The following is a 24,568-nucleotide window of genomic DNA, read 5'->3' as shown; positions in this document are numbered from 1 at the left end:
TACAAACAGCGTAAAACACAGCAAGATTAGTATTTGAAGAGTAAAGCCAAAGAAAATTCAAAAGACTAATTCATTACACATTACTATTCAAGTATATTGTATGCAAATATCACTTCATCTAGAAATATATACGTAGATCAAGGCTTTTCCTATGGGAAAATATGGGCATCTGGCTACATTAAATAATGCTCCATGTAAGCAAAAAGATGGCTGAATATGTAACAATTTTCAATGTGAAAAAAAGAGAAGGAGCATGAATGTCCAAAATTGACAGAAGACAGAATACAACCTACAATGAAATGTTTTACACTCATTAAAAAAGTTACAATAAAATTCACACCAGGGAAAATTCCTATTATATGAAAAATAATGTTGAAATAATCAGGATACAAATACATGAACACAGCATGACTCCAACGTGTGTGTGTGTGTGTGTGTGTGTGAATACTGGTTGTTGCTGGGTTCTGGAGTTATGAATAACTTTATTTTGTTCTATTCTACAATTTTGCCAAATTTTCAACAATGATAGAAGCATGTTATTTAAAACAATGTCAGGCTGGATATGGTGGCTCATGTCTGTAATTCCAGCCTTTGGGAGGCTGAGATGGAAGGATCACCCAAGTCCAAAAGTTTGAGACGAGCCTGGGCAACACAGCAAGACCCCATCTCTACAAAAAATTAAACAATCAGCCAGGTGTGATGGCTAGTGCCTGTAGACCCAGCTACTCGGGCGGCTGAGGCAGGAGAATGCTTGAACCTGGGAGATAGAAGTTGCAGTGAGCTGAGACTGCGCCACTGCTCTCCAGCCTGGGTGACAAAGCAAAACCCTGTCTCTAAATAAATAAATAAATAAAATAAAAATTTTAAAATGAAACTGCATCAGCTAGGTGGAAGTGATTAATTGGCAATGAGGGTCTCAGTGCTCTCCTAACGTGTTCCTGTGCTGCAGAGGTTTTAAGGCTAATGCTGTATTTCCCAGGGTCTTCTACAGATAAGGGTCTAGATACAAACTGAACTCCACCCACTCAGATTCAGTAGCATGAGATTTTAACAGTGGTGTGAAGCAGATTTTTCCTGGGCTGTTATGACTGGCAGCATTTCTAGGGTGGGTCTCCAGCTTGACAAATGACAGAAGCAAGGTGAGTACACCTGGAGGCAGGGCGGTGTGTAGTGTGTAGAAGGCAGGCTCCGATGGGAGGAGTTCAGGTCCCTGGACTGCAGCACCTCTTTCACCACAAAAGCAGAGAGGGTAGCTCCACAGGCAAGCCACATGTTTGTTACTGCATAGCTTTAAAGGTTCTCCAGGACCATCCTAGGACCTGCTCTGCAAACCCTTCCAGTGATTTTGTGAGAAAAAAAATTCTAAGTGATAAATCCCTTTTGTTCAAAAATGTTTTATGATACAAACAGGTTCTGTCTGCTGCAACTGAAACGGACTCACACATCCAAGATGTTGAATAACTTGAAAAGAAACTTCAGTATGCTTCAAACAGTTGAAAACCTAGTTTAAAAAATTTCTTTTAACTGTCAACTTGACTTGTTTGCACATCTGTGAATATCCAGGTAAATTAAACTGGGTCTATTCTAAAAGAAAATTAACTGACACGAGACCCACTGATAAACTGGATTCTGCTTCTTTGGATAGTCTACTGCAAGATAAAGTCCTCAAAAATTTCAAGCTAATCTTAATGAGAAGATCTTCCAATATGGCTCAACACATCTATAAAAACAAAGTATATTTTCTTTGCTGCGTCTACTGCAAGAATGAAGACCATTCTCAGCAATCAGACTGTCGACATTCCAGAAAATGTCAACATTACTCTGAAGGGACGCACAGTTATCGTGAAGGGCCCCAGAGGAACCCTGCAGAGGGACTTCAATCACATCAATGTAGAACTCAGTCTTCTTGGAAAGAAAAAAAAGAGGCTTCAGGTTGACAAATGGTGGGGTAACAGAAAGGAACTGGCTACCGTTCGGACTATTTGTAGTCATGTACAGAACATGATCAAGGGTGTTACACTGGGCTTCCGTTATAAGATGAGGTCTGTGTATGCTCACTTCCCCATCAACGTCGTTATCCAGGAGAATGGGTCTCTTGTTGAAATCCGAAATTTCTTGGGTGAAAAATACATCCGCAGGGTTTGGATGAGACCAGGTGTTGCTTGTTCAGTATCTCAAGCCCAGAAAGATGAATTAATCCTTGAAGGAAATGACATTGAACTTGTTTCAAATTCAGCGGCTTTGATTCAGCAAGCCACAACAGTTAAAAACAAGGATATCAGGAAATTTTTGGATGGTATCTATGTCTCTGAAACCAAAGGAACTGTTCAGCAGGCTGATGAATAAGATCTAAGAGTTATCCAGCTACAGAAAGAAGATGCCAGATGACTCCTAAGGCCTACTTGTGATATTTAAATGATGCAATAAAAGACCTGTTGATTTGGAAAAATAAAAACAAATAAAAAATAAAAATAAAATAAAAAAATAAATAAAAGCAAAGTATTTCAGGAGACTAAGCCTAAAAGTTAAGTTCATAATTCAAAAAAATCAGAAACTAAATATACTCTTTTTTTCCAAGTAGACTCTTCTCAGTTTAAACCTATGTTTTCCATGCACTTTTTTTTCTACTTGAACTACTACAGAAAGGAGTGTGCTGAAATGCAAAACAAAGTTGAAATATTTAAAACAGGTATTTTTATACCTATGCAAAGAATAAATCAAGCAAATATCAAGCTACATCCTTTTTAATCTTATGTGATTAGTATTACTTCGACATTTCTCAATACATACTGTGCTAAATTACTGGCTGCACTGAAAAAATGTTTACTAAGTCATTCAACAGAAGTTTATTGAGCATCTACAGATTCAAAAGTGAAAATGACAGATTCAGCAAAATGCACATTAAATAAGAGGTGAGAGGTGTGATAAAAAGGAACAATAAGGATTCTAACAAGGAGCATCAACATGCTTTTTGTTGTTGTTGAGATGGAGTCTCACTCTGTCACCCAGCCTAGAGTGCAGTAGCGCAACCTCGGCTCACTGCAACCTCCGATTCCTGGGTTCAAGCAATTACTGTGCCTCAGCATCCTGAGTAGTTGGGATTACAGGTGCATGCCAGCACATCTGGTTAATTTTTGTATTTTTAGTAGAGATGGGGTTTTGCTATGTTAACCAGGGTGGCCTTGAACTCCTGGCCAGGAGTTCCACCCACCCTGGCCTCCCAAAGCGCTGAGATTATAGGTGGGAGCCACCACACCCGGCCAACAAATTTTTTAAAACAGACAAAACAGGCTAAAATAAAGTTTTTTCATTCAGATTAAATAAATTAGGTCAAGGACTAAAATAAATTAGGTAAAGGAATAAAATATTATGAAGACTAGACAACAAACTTCCATTTACAAGGAGACTTAGGATAAAATGATCAACTGGGTAGTCATACTAAATTACCATGAAGTCCACTTTCATCCTTAAAAGTTCATAATGTTCTAAGTACCTTAATGTATCCCATGAACCAATATAAATATTTGCTTATACATGTGTCAAATATCCCTGTAAGAAGATAGAAAAAGCAAATAAAGAGGCTGCCTGTGAGGAGAAATGGGAGAGGAGACCAGGAGAGACAGCAAGAAAGGGACTTTATATGGTACACATATTGTATCAAATTGTTTTCATTTTTAATGATATGAAATGGAATCTATTCAAAAAATGGATATATTAATAAGTGCATACGATACATGGCACTGATTTTCATCAGAAATTTGAAGTGTGATATAAAATAGGAGACTATCTGAACTTTGATATGGAAGTTGGTACCATGCTCACAAAAGGCCATCGTCAAGATGCCCTGGAAACCAATCGTTTACCCAAGACACAACACTCATCATGGACACCAAGAATTCAGGAGGGGCAAGGGATGGCAGCAAACAAGCAGAGGTGGTTACCTTCCTGTCGCAGGTTTTAGGACTCCCAGCAGTGTTCTGCTTGAGGAAGCCAGCTGTTGTTGACCAGCGTGTGGGATTTTTCCTTGAAGGCTCTTCAGAGGAAATATTATGATCACTGACAGAAGTGGAGATGCCAATTAGAGCTGGGTCACTACTTCGTCGAACATGAAGAGGCATATCTGTAAACACAAAAGCACTACGCTGAAAAATAAGATACTAATGTTGGTAAACTACATGCTAGGAGAACACAGGGAAATCCTAAAGATTAAGGAACAGAATTTCACTTTCGTAAAAGGGGACAGTGGGTCAGTATTCTAAATACAAATTCCTTTAGGTCCTTTAAAATACTACATGGTGAAAGAGATGCGGTCAAGTGTCAGCTCTGAGCAAAACTCCCCAGGTTTGTATTTGGACTTCACTCCTTGTTATCTATGTGGCCCTGGCCAGGTTGCCTAACTGTTCTCTGCCTCTAGTCCCTTCCAACTCAAATGAAAATAAAACAGTACATCTTTGATCAGGGTAATGTGAGGACTAAATAATATAAAGGGGTAAAACAGTGCTTGACATATAGTGTGTACTCAGTAGAGAGTAGTATAATAACCAATACTGCGATCATTACTCCAATATTTCTAAATAATCATCACATGTATCATTTAAAAAATAATGATTCTAAGCAAGTAAACAAATTTCACCTACCTTTTAATCATATCTACTGGAATAAAAATACAGAATCTATATAGTTGACAAATAATTTATTGTATATTTCAAAGTAGCTAGAAGAGAGGATCTGAAATGTTTCCAATACAAAAAATGATAAATCATTGAGGCATGAATATCCTAATTACCTTGATTTGACCATTACACCTGGTATGCATGTATCAAAACATCACATATTCTCCATAAATATGTAAAATTATGTATCAATTTTTAAAAATCTATAGAATCTAGACATTTGGCTGCTCTACTGAAAAATTTTGTTGAATAAAATGTTTCTTTTGTTCAATAAAGTATTATCAGAAAATATATTATTTATACTTAAGAAAGAAAATACTCAAAGTAATACGTTAATCCACAGGTAGTATTTTAGCAAATGTATTTGCATAGAAGAGCTTGCTTGCAATTGCTATAACAACATCAATACTAAACTCAGGTGAACACTTGATCATTATCATAACACTGACAACAGCCTGGCAAACATGATCACCGTCACAGCGAAGAAGATACAGAATTAAAAATGCAAAGCAAAGAAGAGAGTCTGCAACAGCTGGAATCAGAACTATAAGTTCCACTCAGCAACTGAGTGAAATCACTCAAAAACATAAGACAAAATTTAAATTATGTTTAGAGTACTCTGTTTTTAAAAACTAGGATGTAAGTATTTGTTTTAAAGCCTCTAATAATACAGCTTGATTGATTGATTGATTGATTGATTGAGACAGAGTCTGGCTCTGTCACCTAGGCTGGAATGCAGTGGCACGATCTCGGCTCACAGCAACCTCCGCCTCCCGGGTTCAAGCGATTCTCCTGCCTCAGCCTCCTGAGTAGCTACAGGCTACTACAAGTGTGCACCACCATGACAAGTTAGTTTTCGTGTTTTTAGTAGAGATGGGGTTTCACCATGTTAGCCAGGCTGGTCTTGAACTCCTGACCTCAGGTTATCCACCCTCCTCAGCCCCCAAAAGTACTGGGATTACAGGTGTGAGCCACCATGTCTGGTCTAATGACATAGCTTTAACCATGAAGCAGTAAACTCATCATTTATTCTAGGAGGGATATTTCTGAAACACTGGTGCACTGGTCAATGGTAAAGATATGGAAACCTTGAGGATACCAAACTAAAGACAGGCTATTTATATACAGTGAAGGCTATATTTAAACCACTGTCAATCCAATAGTCTACAATGAAAGCAAATTAGAACTTATCAGAGCAAACAGAAGCATATGAAACATAATAATATCAAATTTAACACTGACTTCTACATCAGGAGGATTTGATAATAACACAGTCTGAGCAACATTACCAGAGCAAAAATTTAGTCAACTCCAAATTTAATACTGTTGGTGCCTATCTTAATTTGCTGAGAGAAACATAAACATGAGGATTTTAATAATTTCTGGATTTTAGTGTGTGTAAACACTCATGAAGCCTTTGCTGCTTATTAATATACACCCCCAAAAATAAACACCAATAAGAACTATATAGTCACTCTCAGAACAAGGTCGCAAAAATACACATCTAAAAATCAATGTGCATTAATATTACAATGCCCTTACTGTAAGAAAAGTTCTCTACCAAGAGGAAGCAAAATTTCCAGAATCATCGCATTAAAAACTATAAGCAAAACAGCAACAAAATGGGGAGGGATGGGCAGGAAAAGACCAAATACTTTTAGACAACGTTGTTACTTAGACACAGGTTCTGTTGCTTTCCAATTACAGGGTTAATTATTCAGTTGTTAAGTACCTCTGTACACCTCAACTTCTCTCCCTCTTCCTGTCCCCCGTTTGTGTGTAAGTCTACGAGAAGCACTATTAACTCAGAAGAGAAGGCCTTTAAAAAATAGCACAGACATAGGACCAAAAGCAGTACCCAATATCTATAGTAAAATAATCAAATAAAAGTATATTCCAACCCCCCAGTAAATTCAGGGACAATACACTGAATTTGCTTGGTCACAATAAAACCGCTTACCCTATTGCGTTTGAAATTTTCCTCAGGAGAATACATTGCATACATGATTTCAATTAAATAATCAAGACCATCTTCTTCAGACTAGACACAAACACTGTGTTAATGTGTTAGTCTGCAACAGACAGACAAAAATAATCAGTATTTATCTCTATATACCCATAGCTTTCGAAATAAAATGTGGACTAGGGGAAAGGGGATTTGAGAAGAGGCAGATAACAGAGGGAGCTCCAGACCCTGCGAGATGTCTCTTATGGTGGGTGATGGAGCTCATGGATAGGGTGGTGTTCGCATAAACTGCAATGTGAAGGATGCTACAGGGAATGCTCTGTCATGCAGCCCTTCTTGTGAGTTCTTCCAACATTAAACTTTTTGTTTGCATTTCAGTGATATTGATAAAATAAACTAAATTAAATTAAATATAGTCTGGATCTCCTATTTGCAGTACCTCATCACCAAGTACTCCCATGCAATTTCAGGCACCATGTTTACATTTGTGTCAACTGTCAAATTCAGGAAGGTGTCCTAGATTTGATTACCACGCTGATGATAAAGAACAAAACCCAAAAAAAGAAGTCAACAAGGCCAGGTACAATGGCTCACACCTATAATCCCAGCAGTTTGGGAGGCCAAGGTGGGAGAATTGCTTGAAGTCAGGAGTTCAAGACCAACTTGGGCAACACAGTGAGATCCTGTCTCTACAAAAAATAAAATTAAAAAATCAGGCAACTGTATTAGAATTTTGCTGTAGTCCTAGGGCAGGAAGCAGGACTTGACTGCAGAGGCAGGGCTTGGACACCAGACCAAACTGAGGACTAGCTAAAATGGGGCTGGGACAGAAAAAGTTTTTAATCAAACACACTCACCAGCTGTCATGTCAGTTTACTATTGCCATGTCAACACCTACGTGTTACCTACCGTTTCCATGGTAATAACCTAATGTCCCAGTTACTACTCCTTTCCTAAAAATTTCTGTATAAACTTCCTTTGAATCTGCATGTAATTAAAAGTGAGTACAAATATGATTGGAAAACAGTCCTGGGCTGCCACTCTCTGCCCATAGAGTACCCCAGCTCTGCAGAAGCAGTCACAGAGCTGCGACACCATTGCTTCAATAAAGCTGTTTTTTTCTAGCCCCAGCTTGCCCTTGAATTCTTTCCTGGGCAAAGACAAGGACCCTTATGGGCTAAGGCCCACTGTGGGGCTCACATGTCCTGCATCAGTCTCAGCTACTCAGGAGTCTTAGGTGGGAAGACCACTTGAGCCCAGGAATTCAAGGCTGCAGTGAGCCGTGATTGTACCACTGCACTCCAACCGGGCAACAGAGCAAGGCCCTGTCAGTCAGTCAGTCACTCAACAGCATGTTCTCATAAAAGGATGGCCAAATGACATCATAATGATGTTGAAATCAAGGTTTTCTTATGGTTGGAAGTGCTGTAAGACCTGAGTCATCATAGTACATAAAGGCACCATAACCAAAGTCCAAATAAAAAGACCCCACGCCACCCCGGGGCAGGTCTAGGTTCATACAGCATATGATTTAGACTCAGCAAGACATCTTTATCTCTCACAATGATGTGTATCTATCTGATGGATATCTGTTACACATCTGGATGTGTATTGGTTTATGATTTCTTCTTGGTTTTATGATTGCATGAAAATTATAAGGCATTTTTATGGAGTTTTCACACACACATACACACGCATGCACATACAGTATAGTAACATTGTACTAGAACCCACCACTTAAACGGAGGGATCTGAAATTTTTTTATTTAAATAAGGCACTACATTAGACACATGGAAAAACATGTAACGCACATCACAGATGAGTAAGCTGAGGCTTAGAGAGATGACATGAAAAGTTAGTTTTCCAGCCAAGACTTCAGGCTCCTGAACCAGTGCTCAATCACCAATCACAAATTATGAAATCAGATCTATTAAGTTCCATTTCTAGCTACCTGTGGATATAAATGTTAGTTTCAGTTTTTTAAAAGAGAAGAATTTTGGGCCAGGCGTAGTGGCTCACGCCTGTAATCCCAGCACTTTGGGAGGCAGAGGCGGGCGGATCACGAGGTCAGGAGATCGAGACCATCCTGGCGAACACAGTGAAACCCTGTCTCTACTAAAAATACAAAAAAAAAAAAAATTAGCCGGGCGAGGTGGCGGGCACCTGTAGTCCCAGCTGCTCGGGAGGCCGAGGCAGGAGAATGGCTTGAGCCCGGGAGGCACAGGTTGCAGTGAGCCGAGACTGCACCACTGCACTCCAGCCTCGGTGACAGAATAAGACTCCATCTCAAAAAGAAAAAAAAGAGAAGAATTCTGTTGTTTTCCTAGCAGAATTATGCACTGACAAATCATATCCTGATTTTAATTCACAGCATGATTTCATTTTGGGAAGAGGAAGAAATGTTACATTAGCCATAAACATATATTGTAACAACAGGCACCCAAATTTCAGAAATGTTAAGATAGGAAAAGGAAAAAAACTATCGTTAAATGGAGGAAGTACTACATATAAAATAGGAAAGCATGCCTGCAAGGAAATAGGACTAGAATCAGTGGTTCCTAAACTCTGATTTCAGGGCCCTTTCACACTCTAAAAATTGATGGCCTCAAAGAGTTTTTGTTTATGTGAGGGCAGAGCTAGTAGTATTTACCATTTTAGGAATGAATGAGAACAACTTTAAAATATGTATTAATTCACTTTAATAATAATAAAACCCATCACATGTTAACACAACTCAATTTTATGAAAATTGTATTTTATAAAACAAAGCACATTTAGTGGAAAGAGCAGCAATGTTTTACATTTTGCTTAATAGAAGACATCTGGATTCTCCTATCTGCTTCTGCATTCTCAGCTGCCATATGAAAAAGTACATAAAGGAAAAAAAGAACTTCACAAATATGCAACTGGAAGAGGGAATAATGTCTTAATAGCTTTTCCAGAAAATTTTAGATTTTCTTCTCTGATACCACACCATAACTCGACCAGTGGTGGTTTCTCAAAGGTCAGTTGCAATATGAACGTGAAGTTTTCTTTCTTTGTTACACTAAAATCTATTTGTCTGTCTCACATTTTGAATGAAACTTCTATCTACGAAAAACTTCATAACATTAGTCATTTGGAAAATATTAGTTACTGAGTTAAGCCAATCTTCCAAATGTTGATACATTTCTTTATTACAGAAAATCACATGTTAATATCTCTGCCAATTTAATCAGAAATATCTTTATGTATTGGGAAGCAGTCATGCTCACAGTGGGACATAAGTTTTCCAAAATCTAATTTTCACTAGAAAGTTTGAATTTTATCTTTAGCAACAAATGCTGCCCATTTTTTGCCTTGTAGTGACAGGCTTGTGTCACTCATTCTTAAGAAACTCTCTGCCAGACACTCAAGTCTGAATAACCACACAGTTTTTCTGTCAGTATTTCAAACGAAAACGCTGTTCCATGAAAAAACCTCCCATGTAAATCAAGCTTTCGCATAAAAGTATTTCTCAAGACAACCACTGAGAAGCTGAGCACGGTGGCTCACAAATGTAACACTAGCTACTCAGGGAGGCTGAAGCAGATGGATCACTTGAGCCCAGGAGTTCAAGGCCAACCTGGGCAACACAGTGAGACCATACCTCAACAAAAATAAAATAAAATATAAATTTAAAAAGGAACCACTGAGCTTCCATATGTTGGAGAAGTGTTTTATGCCTACATCATCACATGAAATGTTAAATTCTATATTAAAGGATCAGATTTTAAGTAATTAATTTTGTTTCTTAATCAAAAACAGTGGGTGAATATGGCTTTAAAAAAAAACTGTGGGTGTGTGGGGTAAAGAATACACTTGGTGCCACCGTCTTGATTTGTGTTAAGTGATGTACATTTTTGCCCCTCAGGGCCTGGGCACCACTGATGTAGATGTCAACCCAGTGAACAACACAAAATCGGTTTCCATACCACTCTGAAAACAGTATTCCACCCAAGGCCTTCCTGAAATGATCTTAATGATCCCTTAGGGCCCAGAGACCACACACTAAGAACTGGCCTAGACCTGTGATCATGGCACATCAGTCACCTCTCTGGGCCTCCATCCCTAATGTATAAATTCAGAGGCGGCATTACTGGGTTTAGAAGTTCCCTTTAATACCAGAAAGGTGCCAGTCCACGTATGTTCATACATCCCCAACCAGGGATCATCCACCAAACCTCATCCTTGCAGAATAACAATTTATGAAAAAAATGGATTATAAAAAACATAAAAGCACTGCAAAGCAGTCTCAGCAGCCATTCTCAGGGTAGCTCCCAACAGGTCAAAGTATGACAAGCAACACAGAGTTCTAGAGAATGGTGCAGTAGTAGCCACAAATGGCATGAGGTCCTTTCACGAGTTTCACCTTATTTTAAGGAAAAAAAGACATTCGTATAAACATCTGGCCTTATCAACAAAATCCATCATGAAACACAACTTCCTCATTCATCTAAAAGTTCACCTAAAAGGATTCCCAACTCTAACTGTCCTGACTAAATACAATATTGCATAAAGAAGGTAATTTTGCATTGGCCTCAGATGAATAAAACATAATCTTCTCACCTATGATTTGCTACGTTTCTGGGACCCATGGCCTATTTCAGCATTATTAACAATCTGATGTAATTGTGTTCATTTCAGTAATTAGAAATAATAGGAGCTTCTCATTTAATGTAATTTGGTCACTATTATAGCCATTCCTTATCTCAAATTTTAGCAAAACTGATTTTAAAATATGATAAAACTTTCTAATCCCATAATCTTCTGATTTATTTAATATATAGATTTTCAAAGTATATCCCCTGAAATATTAAAAAGAAAATTCAAAGACAAGGATCTTCAATAATTAAGCTGCTGCATGAAGCACAGAGCGAATGGTGCGATGTCACTGGGTCCAGAATGATGGTGGAGACTGTTTGATGTGTACAGTGCTTTGAAGAGGGGATAAAACAGCAATAAACCCTCATCACAAGATCTGAAATTCTCCATGGCACTAAGGCACTGTAAATATTGATGTCTCTCTCTAGGTAAGGTGCCTTTTAAATAAGTGGAAGGAATGGTGATCTAATTATGACTTAGAGCAAATACCAAAGGGCAGACATATACATTTTTAACTGTTAAATATCCCACCCTTTCTTCTCATCAACTTGCCCAAATGCTCTCGTCCTTCATTCTTCAAGTTGTTTTTCAATTATTTAACCACTTAAGGCAACAAATAAACCTCTGCCAAGAAGACAGGCATAAATCATCAAGGTATTTAATCGAATCTAAATGTAATATGCAGTTACATGTGTGCTTTTAGAACTTATGATGCAAACAGCAAAATTACTCTTCATGTAAAATGAAAATTATCTCTCTCCCATCTTCAGGGCAATTATACATTTCCTAAAGAGACATCTGTCCATGGGAAGAAGCAAGTTATTATCACATGCTGTGGGGATACAAACCTGTCATCACGATTGCAAAACCCACCTTTAGATATGTGTTACTTCTTTTCATAAAGGTATTTATCCATATTTCACTTATTTCCTAGAATCTTTGGAAGAAATTTGTGGAAGGCAAGGCAAGAAATAAGCTTTGAAAAACAACAAACGACTGAGAGAGAAGGATATAAAAGTGAGTTTTATCACCTCGTTATTAAATATTTTTTCTATATAAGCAATAAACACAGGATACTATGGTTGGAAGATGTTTAGTGACAAACTGAAATATTACATTTTACAGATAAGTGCAATGAGCACCACATACATAATTTAAGGACCAGGTCAAAGGTCACTATGCTCCAAGGAGACACAGCTGCATCTGGAGTACTTGGTAATCGACTCCCTGTCCTGTGCAATTCAGATCTGATCACATCGCTACCCTGACAAAAATAAGGCATATGAAAAGTACAAGATGCCTATACTGCACTTGAAACAACAGGTGATTTCTTGGTAAGTTTAAGATACATTACTGTAGATAACACGATGTTTTCAATGGTTGCAATGAATCCAACAAACATAACGAGGGAAAACAAAGTCAAGGGGAAAAAATATATGCAATTTTCTTTCGAGACAGAGTTTCACTCTAGTTGCCCAGGCTGGAGTGCAATGGTGCGATCTCAGCTCACCGCAACCTCTGCCTCCCGGGTTTAAGTGATTCTCCTGCCTCAGCCTCCCGAGTAGCTGGGATTACAGGCATGCGCCACCAAGCCCAGCTAATTTTGTATTTTTAGTAGAGACGGGTTTTCTCCACGTTGGTCAGGCTGGTCTTGAATTCCCGACCTCGGGTGATCCGCCCACTTCAGCCTCCCAAAGTGCTGGGATTACAGGCAAGAATATATGCAATTTTCTAATGACATATTAATGTTTCCACCCAAAAGCCAAGCATTTTTCTGAGGTATATTAAATTTATACCACTGTGATTCTCACTCTGAAACTGACAATATAACCACTCTGATCAAAAATCCTCTAAACACTCACCTAAGAACAAGTGAGGAAATCTGAATAAGATTGTATACATTTTATATAAAGACTGTATATTAACATTGTATAAATGTTAATATTGTGGTTGTGACAGAACAGGAACTTTTCTCAAAATCTTAACCATTGAAATGAATCTCTCTGTATCATTTCTCATAACTGCATGAGATTCTATAATTAGCCCAAATTTAAATTTTTTTTAAAGCACAAAGAGTTAAACAAAATCCCAGGTACAAATTCTCAATGTCAAGGCCTGCCACAATTGAGACTTAGGGTACCTTCCTAACATTATTTCCCCTAATACTCTGCTTATCACCCAATGTTTAGCCCCTACAGCCACTGCCAGTGCCCTGTAGCCTGTCCACATGGACAGCTCCCTGAACGTGCACCACAGTAGACAACCGCAGGGCTCACCAGTGCTGCAACTTCTGTTGTCAGGAACCTTTGCCCGCCTCTCCACGCACTTCAGTGTGTCCTATACCCTAGAAGTCCTCCTCAAATGACAGCACCTCCTCCAACCCATCAGATCTAGTATTTGTGTCCTGGCAGCAAGTGTTTGGCGAACTCAGAGAGGGGTCTTTGAGGACAGTTTAGCGGAAAGAGCATTTCTAACATATGGCAGGATTAAGGAATGACAGCAAAGGGTATAGTGCCCTCTGCTCACATGAGGCAAGGGGAGCTGTAACATTCCCCAGAGGGCCACAACTACACAAAAGCCACAGCCAGGAAGACTGACTCCCTCTTTCCACTTCCATCAATGCCCTGCTGCGGCAGTCCTAGCATGGAAAAGGGGCAGAGGGCATAGAGCCTGGACAGTCAGTGTGAGACGCTGGCCTCTTGGCACATGCAGCAGAGCAGATAGGTGTGGAGGATCACAGGAAACGATCCAGCTCAGACGTACTAGTAAAATTCCTCTGCCTCTTTCTCCCACTGCACCTTGCTTCTCCTTTTTTATAAGAGACAAGGTCTTGCTCTGTCACCCAGGCTGGAGTGCAGTGCAAGATCACAGCTCACTGCAGCCTTGAACTCCTGGGCTTAGTGCTCCTCCAGCCTCAGCTGCACCAGTAAGTGAGACTACAAGTGGACGCCACTACTCCTGGCTAATTAATTTTTTGTAAAATTAGGATTTCACAGTGTGGCCCAGGCTGATCACAAACTCCTGGCCTCAAAGTGAACTTCCCATCTCAGCCTCCAAAAGCCTTGAGATTACCAGCATGAACCACTGCGCTCAACCTGTTTCTACTTTTAATAGCATTGGCCAGTTATTCAGTAAGAGGACAAGTATTTACTCTATTCATTTTTACAACCCATCCACTCTAGACACACACCCCAACAAAGTAGGAACAAAATGTTTTAAAGTTGGCTAAGATACATCAGTCAGAAACAAAAATACTTCCCAATTCGTTTTTTAAATAGATGTATTCCAATATTTTATTTTTATTTTAAACTTTTATTTTAGCTGCAGGGGTAGAGAGGCAGGTTTCTTTTTCTTTTCTTTTTTTTTTGAGATGGAGTCTTGCTCTGTCACCAGCCTGGATCTCAGCTCACTGCAACCTCCGCCTCCCAGTTCAAGCTCTTCTCCTACCTCAGCCGCCCAAGTAGCTGGGATTACAGGTGCCTGCCACCACACCTGGCTAATTTTTGTAATTTTAGTAGAGATGGGGTTTCACCATGTTGACCAGGCTGCTCTCGAACTCCTCATCTCGGGTGATCCACCCACCTCAGTCTCCCAAAGTGCTGGAGTTACAGGTGTAAGCCACTGCGCCCAGTCGCTGTAGGTTTCTAATATAGGTAAATTTTGTGTCACAGGTTTGGTGTACAGATTATTTCGCCACCCAAGTAATAAGCATAGTATCCAAGAGTTGTTCTTTTTATTTATTTATTTTATCATCACCTCCTCCCTCTCCCTCTCCCTGTCTCCACGCTCATGTAGGCCCAGTGTGTGTTCAGGGACTCCTTTCCTTTCATCCCCAGGGTAGAACAGAGTGGTTACGGGGCATAAGAAATGGACATCAGAGGTGAAAAGCCTTTGACTTCTCTCTTCCCGCCTCCTAGGGGAGAGTGAAGGACCTGGACCAAGGCAATGATGTAAATGACCAGCTACTTATCAAAACAGGCATTGGTTACTGAATCCTGTGCACAAAAACATAGTACCTCAGGTCCTTTGCTAAGCCAGTACAGTTTAGGGAAAAAGTTAGTTGAGCCCCTGTCAGACACATCACGGCGTGATCTGGCCACCCAGAGAGCAAACGGAACACAGTAGTTCACAACAATGACTTTTTCTCTTTTATATATATTTTGGTGTCCCTATTTTGCTATGGTTGAGATACTGTCTGGCTACTTCGACCAATAAATATTTGATTAGCATCTAACTAGACATCATTATCCTAGTGATTTTAGAAACTAATAAACATGAGACCAAGATGTTGAGAGTCCTTTACTGTAGAAAAAAAAAATTCACTCTAAATTGATCCCATTCTGCCCATTCATTCATTCATTCGAGACAGGGTCTTGCTCTGTCTCCCAAAAGGGAGTGGAGTGGTACAATCATAGCTCACTGCAGCCTTAACTCCTAGGCTCAAGCGATCCTCCCGTCACAGCCTCCCAAGGAACAGAGACTACAGGCACACACCACCGTGCCCTGCTGATTTTTCTTCTTTTTTTTTTGAAACAGCATCTTACTCTGCCTCCCAGGCTGGACTGCAGTGGCACTATCATTGCTCACTGCATCCTCAAGCTCCTGAGCTCAGGGAATCCTCCTGCCTCAGCATCCCATGTAGCTGGGACCACAGGTGCCCCCCACCATGCCCAGCTAATTTTTTTATTTTCTGTAGAGACAGGGTCTCACTATGCTGTCTAAGCTGGTCTTGAACTCCTGGCCTCAAGCTATCCTCCCGCCTCAGCCTACCAAAGTGCTGGTACAGGCATGAGTCATCATGCCCGACCTGGCTGATGTTTTTATTTTTTAAATTAATGGGTCTCACTATATTACCAAGGCTGGTCTCAAACTCCTGATCTCAAGCAGTCCTGCTGTCTTGGTCTCCCAAAGCGCTGGGATTACAAGGTGTGAGCCCCTACACCAGGCCTCTGACCATTCAAAAAAGAACAATTCCTCTAACAGATTGCTACTCCCTCCCCAGCGACTGGCTCAGGACAGGTGAAAGGCAAATGTTAGTAAGTGTCCAACGGGGACAGTTAGAAGAGTACTAAATATGATGAGAAGCCCAGATAAAAATAACCAAAGGTATTTACACAACTGGTACCAGAGACTTTCATTGAGAGAATATTATGGAATTATTTTTCTGGATTGTTTTTGTATTTTCAGAAACATACCTTAATGGGCAATGAGGAGACTGAAGCTGAGACTAGGGGAATGTAAAGTGGAAAGAAACTGAGAAAAAAAAAAAAAAAAGGAGCAAGTTAGAGGGAGGATAGAGGGGCATATGAGCAGGTAAGAGTGAACAATTTTACTTAAAATTTTTTAAAAAATGCAAGGTGCTGTGGCTCACGCCTGTAATCCCAGCACTTTGGGAGGCCGAGGCGGGCGGACTACCTGAGGTCGGGAATTCGAGACCATCCTGACCAACATGGAGAAACCCTGTCTCTACTAAAAATACAAAAAGAATTAGCCAGGTGTGGTGGCGCATGCCTGTAATCCCAGCTATTCAGGAGGCTGAGGCAGGAGAACAGCTTGAACCCGGGAAGCAGAGGTTGCAGTGAGCCGAGATCACACCATTGCACTTCAGCCTGGGCAAGAAGAGTGAAACTCCATCTCAGAAAAGAAACAAACAAACAAAAATGTGTTTCTCTTGCAGATAAAACAAAAATGAATAAAACATGAGAAAATAAAACAAACTCCTGGGCTCAGGTGGATCACTTGAGCCCAGGAGTTTGAGACCTACCTAAGCAACACAGTGAGACCTCGTCTCTACAAAAAATACAAACATTAGCTAGGCACAGTGGCACGCATCTGTGGTTCCAGCTATTCTGGAAGATGAGGCAGGAGAATCGCTTGAGCCTGGGAGGTCATGGCTGCTGTGAGCCCATTTCATGCCACTGCACTCAAGCCTGGACAACAGAGTGAGACTGTGTCACAAAAAAATAAAAATAAAAATGAGAGAGAGAGAGAAAACAGAAAAAAGGGGGGGAGGCTTATGTTATTGTTATTTATAATATTGTTTTTCTTCATATATGTGCTGAGCAGGAGATGTGCTACCTTTCTATTTCCATATGGCCAACAGCCCCAGGTAAAATGTAAGACCCACAAGGGGATAGAACATATCTTTCTTCCTCACTGTCTCACCCTCAGTGCCCAAAACAGTGCCTGGAAAACTAAATACGGTTGATTCTAGTTTTGCACAATTGTTATGTTATATAAAGTAATTGTAAACACTGAATGAGCAAATACTCAACCATTGCTCCTAGGAGAACTACAAGGTTAGGTAGAGCCTCTGATCACAACCCAGTTGTTCACCATTCAATACAGAGCCTTGCCTTAGGTGTGATCTGTATAAAGACATCTTACTTAATATATATTGTTGATTAAACTCAAGGCCAACAGGACTATAACTCATACCTGAACCAAGCTTACCTAATACATACACTTTCTCTGGAAGGTGTGTATCATAGACTAACTGTGCTGAGGAATACTAGACAGCATTTTGTTATTATGCTTGGGCACCACTTTAACAGCAAAATCACCAGCAAATAAGCACGAAAAAGATGGTGACAAACAGCCTATGAAAAGGACACTTTTTTACAATATGAAAACCAGAGCAAGAAGGCAGTTTCCCATTCTTCAACCTCAACTGGAAACATATTAGTCAAGTGACTCAAACTGTTTGCCATCCAACACACATTCATGAATGAGCACAAAGGTTCCCCGAGTATTAATTCAGGAGTTACAAATAAATTTTAGCAAATAGCTAAAATCACAAATATGGACTTCACAAATCATGAGAATTTTAGGTAAATATTTACTAAATGAACGACTCTTATAAATCTTTGAAGGAACTATACCATTCCCTCTGTCAGATTCCATTCCAGATACTGTTCTTGTGCTTTTTTTCCCCATAGGCAATCTTTTGACAGGAGTGTGCTGTTTCATTGCTCCTCTCCAGTACTCAACTAACATAGTTTTTGCTGTTGTTGTTGTTTCTTCTTGTTGCTGTTTTGCCAAGAGTGCCATAAACGTCTTTCCCTTTATCAACCCGTATTTTTGAGCCCCATATCCCTAGGATTTCATAGTATACAACATAGACTTGGTCTCTGCCCTCGTGAAGTTTTCAGTGCCCTGGAGAAGGCAGACATGATCCAGCCCTTCAGTGTGATCCTGCTGCTTCATAAGTACACAGCACTACAGGAACATCTAAGAAAGGCACTGTCTTTAAGAGCTTTAGCAAAGACTTCAAGTGAAAAAGAACAGCTAAATTTTACCTATGAACCTATTGCATTCTTCTGCAGGCCACCTCTTGTGGAAAGCCTCTGACCACGCCTCCACAAGCTCCTTTCATGGCTGCCAGATCGTGTCATTGTGTTTGCTACATTGCCCTGCTAGGTTTTAGGACCTTCCTCCTCACTGGCAACCCACTCCTAGACAACCCCACCATGCCTTTCACTGTCATATCCACAGAGGCAAGGCCCTTAAAAGTATCTGAGACAAGTCTCAATCAATTTAGAAGTTTAGGCAGGGCACAGTGGCACATATCTGTAATCCCAACACTTCAGGAAGTCAATGCAGGTGGATCACCTGAGGTCAGGAGTTCGAGACCAGTCTGATCAACGTGGTGCAACCCCATCTCTACTAGAAATACAAAAATAAGCCAGGCGTCGTGGTGCGCACCTGTGACCCCAGCTACTTGGCAGGCTGAGGCACAATAATCCTTTGAACCTGGGAGGCACAGGTGGCAGTGAGCCAAGATCGTGCCACTGCACTACAGCCTGGGAGACAGAGCAAGACTCTGTCTCAAAACATAAAAATTAAAAACAAAAAAGTTTATTTTTGCCAAGGTTAAAGACATGCCCCAACACAGCCATAGGAGATCCTGAGAACAACTGCCCAAGGTGATTTATTACAGCTTGATTTTATACATTTTAGAGGACAGAAGTTATAAGCACACATCAATCAATACATGTAAGGTGTACACTGGTTTAGTCTGGAAAGGTAGGACAATGAAGCAAGGGATTCCAGGTTACAGATTCAAAGATTTTTTGGCTGTCAATTGGTTGAAAGAGTTATTATCTAAAGATCTGGAATAAACAGAAAGGAGTGTCTGGTTAATATAAGGGGTTGTGGAGTCCAAGGTTCTTACTATGCAGATGAAACGTCCAGGTAGCAGGCTTCAGGGAGAATAGATGGTAAATGATTTTTAATCAGACTTAAAAAGGTGCTAGACTCTTTACGAGAGACATTTGCGAGGCCATTTCAAAATACATCAAAGAAATATAACTTGGGGTAAAATACTTTGATTTCTTTAAGGGCCAGCTACCTGGCATTTTGTTATATATTTTATCACTACCAAGAGACTATAAGGTGGCTGTTTTAATGTTTTTGGGTTTTTTTTTTTTTTTTTTAGACAGGGTTTTACTTTGTCACCCAGGCTGGAAAGCAGTGGCATGATCATAGATCACTGCATCCTTAAACTCCCAGGCTCATGTGATCCTCCTGCCTCAGCTTACCAAGTAGCTGGGACTATGGGTGCACACCATGATGACTGGCTAATTTTCTTATTTTTGTAGAGACAGTGTCATGCTGTCCAGGCTGGTCTCAAAATTCTGGGCTTGAGCGATCCTCCCGCCATGGCCTCCCAAAGTGTTGAGATTAGAGGCACGAGCAAGCCTGTTTTAATGTTAATGCTGGTCAGTAACACCTGAATTCCAAAGGGATGAGGGTATAAAAAGGTATATCCAATCCCCTTTCCCATCATGGCCTGAACTAGTTTTCAGGTTTACTTTGGTATGTCCTTGGCCAAGAATGGGTCCATTCAGTTGGTTAGGGGTCTCAGAATTTCATTTTTTTTGCAGTTTGTTTTGGTTTTGTTTCAGGGCAATGGTGGTGGTGCCTGGCCAGAAGAATGGGGCAGAAGGAAGAGAATAAATGAACAGAGAAAACTGCAGGTGCAAAAGCGAGACACTGAAATTCAAGCGACACCAATCAGACGTAGATTTGGTCTTTTCACATAGTCCTATATTTGTTGGAGGCTTTGTTCATTTCTTTTTACTCTTTTTTTTCTCTAAACTTCTCTTCTCGCTTCATTTCATTCATTTGATCTTCAATCACTGATACCCTTTCTTCCTATTGAATGCATCGGTTACTGAAGCTTGTGTATTTGTCACGTAGTTCTCGTGCCATTGTTTTCAATTCTATCAGGTCATTTAAGGACTTCTCTACACTGGTTATTCTAGTTAGCCATTCATCCAATCTTTATTCAAGATTTTTAGCTCTACATCCAATTGGTGTACCTGAAAGTGATGGGAGAATGGAACCCAGTTGGAAAACACTCTGCAGGATATTATCCAGGACAACTTCCCCAACCTAGCAAGGCAGGCCAACATTCAAATTCAGGAAATACAGAGAACACAAAAAAGATACTCCTCGAGAAGAGCAACTCCAAGACACATAATTGTCAGATTCACCAAAGTTGAAATGAAGGAAAAAATGTTAAGGGCAGCCAGAGAGAAAGGTCAGGTTACCCACAAAGGGAAGCCCATCAGACTAACAGCGGATCTCTCAGAAGAAACTCTACAAGCCAGAAGAGAGTGGGGGCCAACATTCAACATTCTTAAAGAAAAGAATTTTCAACCCATAATTTCATATAAAGCCAAACTAAGTTTCAAAAGTGAAGGAGAAATAAAATCCTTTACAGACAAGCAAATGCTTAAGAGATTTTCTCACCACCAGGCCTGCCCTACAAGAGATCCTGAAGGAAGCACTAAACATGGAAAGGAACAACCAGTACCAGCCACTGAAAAAACATGCCAAAATGTAAAGACCATTGATGCTAGGAAGAAACTGCATCAACTAACGAGCAAAATGACCAGCTAACATCATAATGACAGGATCAAATTCACACACAACAATATTAACCTTTAATGTAAATGGGCTAAATGCTCCAATTAAAAGACACACACTGGCAAATTGGATAAAGAGTCAAGACCCATCTGTGTGATGTATTTGGGAGACCCATCTCACGTGCAGAGACACAGAATAATAAAGAGGCTCAAAGTAAAGGGATGGAAGAAGATCTACCAAGCAAATGGAAAACAAAAAAAGGCAGGGATTGCAATCCCAGTCTCTGATAAAACAGATTTTAAACCAACAAAGATGAAAAGAGACAAAAAAAGGCTATTACGTAATGGTTAAAGGGATCAATTCATCAGGAAGAGCTAACTATCCTAAATATATATGCACCCAATACAGGAGCACCCAGATTCAAAAAGCAAGTCTTTAGAGACTTACAAAGAGACTTAAGACTCCCACACAATAATAATGGGAGACTTTAACACTCCACTGTCAATATTAGACGGATCAACAAGACAGAAAGTTAACAAAGATATCCAGGAATTGAACTCAGCTCTGCACCAAGCGGACCTAATACACATCTATAGAACTTTCCACCCCAAATCAACAGAATATACATTCTTCTCAGTACCACATCGCACTTAATCCAAAATGGACCACATAATTGGAAGTAAAGTACTCCTCAGCAAACGTAAAATAGCAGAAATTATAAACTGTATCTCAGACCACAGTGCAATCAAACTAGAACTCAGGAATAAGAAACTCACTCAAAACCGCTCAACTACATGGAAACTGAAAACCTGCTCCTGAATGACTACTGGGTACATAACGAAATGAAGGCAAAAATAAAGATGTTCTTTGAAACCAATGAGAACAAAGACACAACATACCAGAATCTCTGGGACACATTTAAAGCAGTGTGTAGAGAGAAATTTATAGCAGTAAATGCCCACAAGAGAAAGCTGGAAAGACCTAAAACTGGCACCCTAACATCACAATTAAAAGAACTAGAGAAACAGGAGCAAACACATTCAAAAGCTAGCAGAAGGCAAGAAATAACTTAGATCAGAGCAGAACTGAAGGAGAGAGAGATACAAAAAACCCTTCAAAAAATCAATGAATCCAGGAGTTGGTTTTTTGAAAAGATCAGCAAAATTGATACACCACTAGCAAGACTAATACAGAAGAAAAGAAAGAAGAATCAAATGGATGCAATAAAAAATGATAAACGGGATATCACCACCGACCCCACAGAAATACAAACTACCATCAGAGAATACTATACACACCTCTACGCAAATAAACTAGAAAACCTAGAAGAAATGGATAAATTCCTGGACACATACACTCTCCCAAGACTAAACCAGGAAGAAGCTGAATCCCTGAATAGACCAGTAACAGGCTCTGAAATTGAGGCAATAATTAATAGCCTACCAACCAAAAAAAGTCCAGGACCAGATGGATTCACAGCCGAATTCTACCAGAGATACAAGGAGGAGCTGGTACCATTTCTTCTGAAAGTATTCAAATCAATAGAAAAAGAGGGAATCCTCCCTAACTCATTTTATGAGGGCAACATCATCCTGATACCAAAGCCTGGCAGAGACACAACAAAAAAAGAGAATTTTAGACCAATACCCCTGATGAACATCGATGCAAAAATCCTCAATAAAATACTGGCAAACCGAATCCAGCAGCACATCAAAAAGCCTATCCACCATGATCAAGTGGGCTTCATCCCTGGGATGCAAGGCTGGTTCAATATACACAAATCAATAAACGTAATCCAGCATAGAAACAGAACCAAAGACAAGAACCACATGATTATCTCAATAGATGCAGAAAAGGCCTTTGACAAAATTCAACAGCCCTCCATGCTAAAAACTCTCAATAAATTTGGTATTAATGGGATATATCTCAAAATAATAAGAGCTATTTATGACAAACCCACAGCCAATATCATACTGAATGGGCAAAAACTGGAAGCATTCCCTTTGAAAACAGGCACAAGACAGGGGTGCCCTCTCTCACCACTCCTATTCAACATAGTGTTGGAAGTTCTGGCCAAGGCAATCAGGCAGGAGAAAGAAATCAAGGGTATTCAGTTAGGAAAAGAAGTCAAATTGGCCCTGTTTGCAGATGACATAATTGTGTATTTAGAAAATCCCATCGTCTCAGCCAAAATCTCCTTAAGCTGATAAGAAACTTCAGCAAAGTCTGAGGATACAAAATCAATGTGCAAAAATCACAAGCATTCTTACACACAAATAACAGACAAAGAGAGAGTCAAATCATGAGTGAACTCCCATTCACAATAGCTTCAAATAGAATAAAATACCTAGGAATCCAACTTACAAGGGATGTGAAGGACCTCTTCAACGAGAACTACAAACCACTGCTCAACGAAATAAAAGAGGACACAAACAAATGGAAGAACATTCCATGCTCATGGATAGGAAGAATCAATATCATGAAAATGGCCATACTACCCAAAGTAATTTATAGATTCAATGTCATCTCCATTAAGCTACCAATGACTTTCTTCACAGAATTGGAAAAAACTACTTTAAAGTTCATATGGAACCAAAAAAGAGCCCGCATTGCCAAGACAATCCTAAGCCAAAAGAACTAAGCGGGAGGCATCACGCTACCTGACTTCAAGGCTACAGTAACCAAAACAGCATGGTACTGGTACCAAAACAGAGATATAGACCAATGGAACAGAACAGAGCCCTCAGAAATAATACCACACATCTACAACCATCTGATCTTTGACAACACCTGACAAAAACAAGAAATGGGGAAAGGATTCCCTATTTAATAAATGGTGCTGGGAAAACTGGCTAGCCATATGTAGAAGGCTGAAACTGGATCCCTTCCTTTCACCTTATACAAAAATTAATTCAAGATGGACTTGACTTAAATGTTAGACCTAAAACCATAAAAACTCTAGATGAAAACCTAGGCAATACCATTCAGGACATAGGCATGGGCAAGGACTCCATGTCTAAAACACCAAAAGCAATGGCAACAAAAGCCAAAATTGACAAATGGCATCTAATTAAACTAAAGAGCTTCTGCACAGCAAAAGAAACTACCATCAGAGTGAACAGGTAACCTACAGAATGGGAGAAAATTTTTGAAATCTACTCATCTGACAAAGGGCTAATATCCAGAACCTATAAAGAACTCAAACAAATTTACAAGAAAAAAAACAACCCCATCAAAAAGTGGGCAAAGGATATGAACAGACACTTCTCAAAAGACATTTATGCAGCCAACAGACACATGAAAAAATGTTCATCATCAGTGGCCATCAGAGAAATGCAAATCAAAACCACAATGAGATACCATCTCACACCAGTTAGAATGGTGATCATTAAAAAGTCAGGAAACAACAGGTGCTGGAGAGGATGTGGAGAA

The 24,568-nt window shown here is 39.8% G+C and overlaps 1 protein-coding gene and 1 pseudogene across 6 annotated transcripts in view; one reads left to right on the top strand and one right to left on the bottom strand.

The window, feature by feature from the left end:
- The window catches only part of PARD3 (par-3 family cell polarity regulator), a 720,675-nt gene that overhangs the window by 361,139 nt on the left and 334,968 nt on the right, over positions 1 to 24,568 (bottom strand). For all 5 annotated transcript variants that reach the window (XM_023218154.1, XM_023218156.1, XM_023218152.2 and 2 more), the window contains exon 4: positions 3,942 to 4,120. In XM_023218154.1, the coding sequence (XP_023073922.1) occupies positions 3,942 to 4,120 (179 nt within the window). The remainder of the gene's footprint in view (positions 1 to 3,941; positions 4,121 to 24,568) is intronic.
- Positions 1,744 to 2,453, top strand: LOC111546667 (annotated as a pseudogene). The gene has a single exon (XR_002732865.2). The product of XR_002732865.2 is annotated as a 60S ribosomal protein L9 pseudogene (transcript).

Source organism: Piliocolobus tephrosceles, chromosome 9 (assembly GCF_002776525.5).
Source record: "Piliocolobus tephrosceles isolate RC106 chromosome 9, ASM277652v3, whole genome shotgun sequence".
In the NCBI taxonomy this organism is placed as follows: Eukaryota; Metazoa; Chordata; class Mammalia; order Primates; family Cercopithecidae; genus Piliocolobus; species Piliocolobus tephrosceles.
This window is presented reverse-complemented; position numbering and strand designations above follow the sequence as displayed.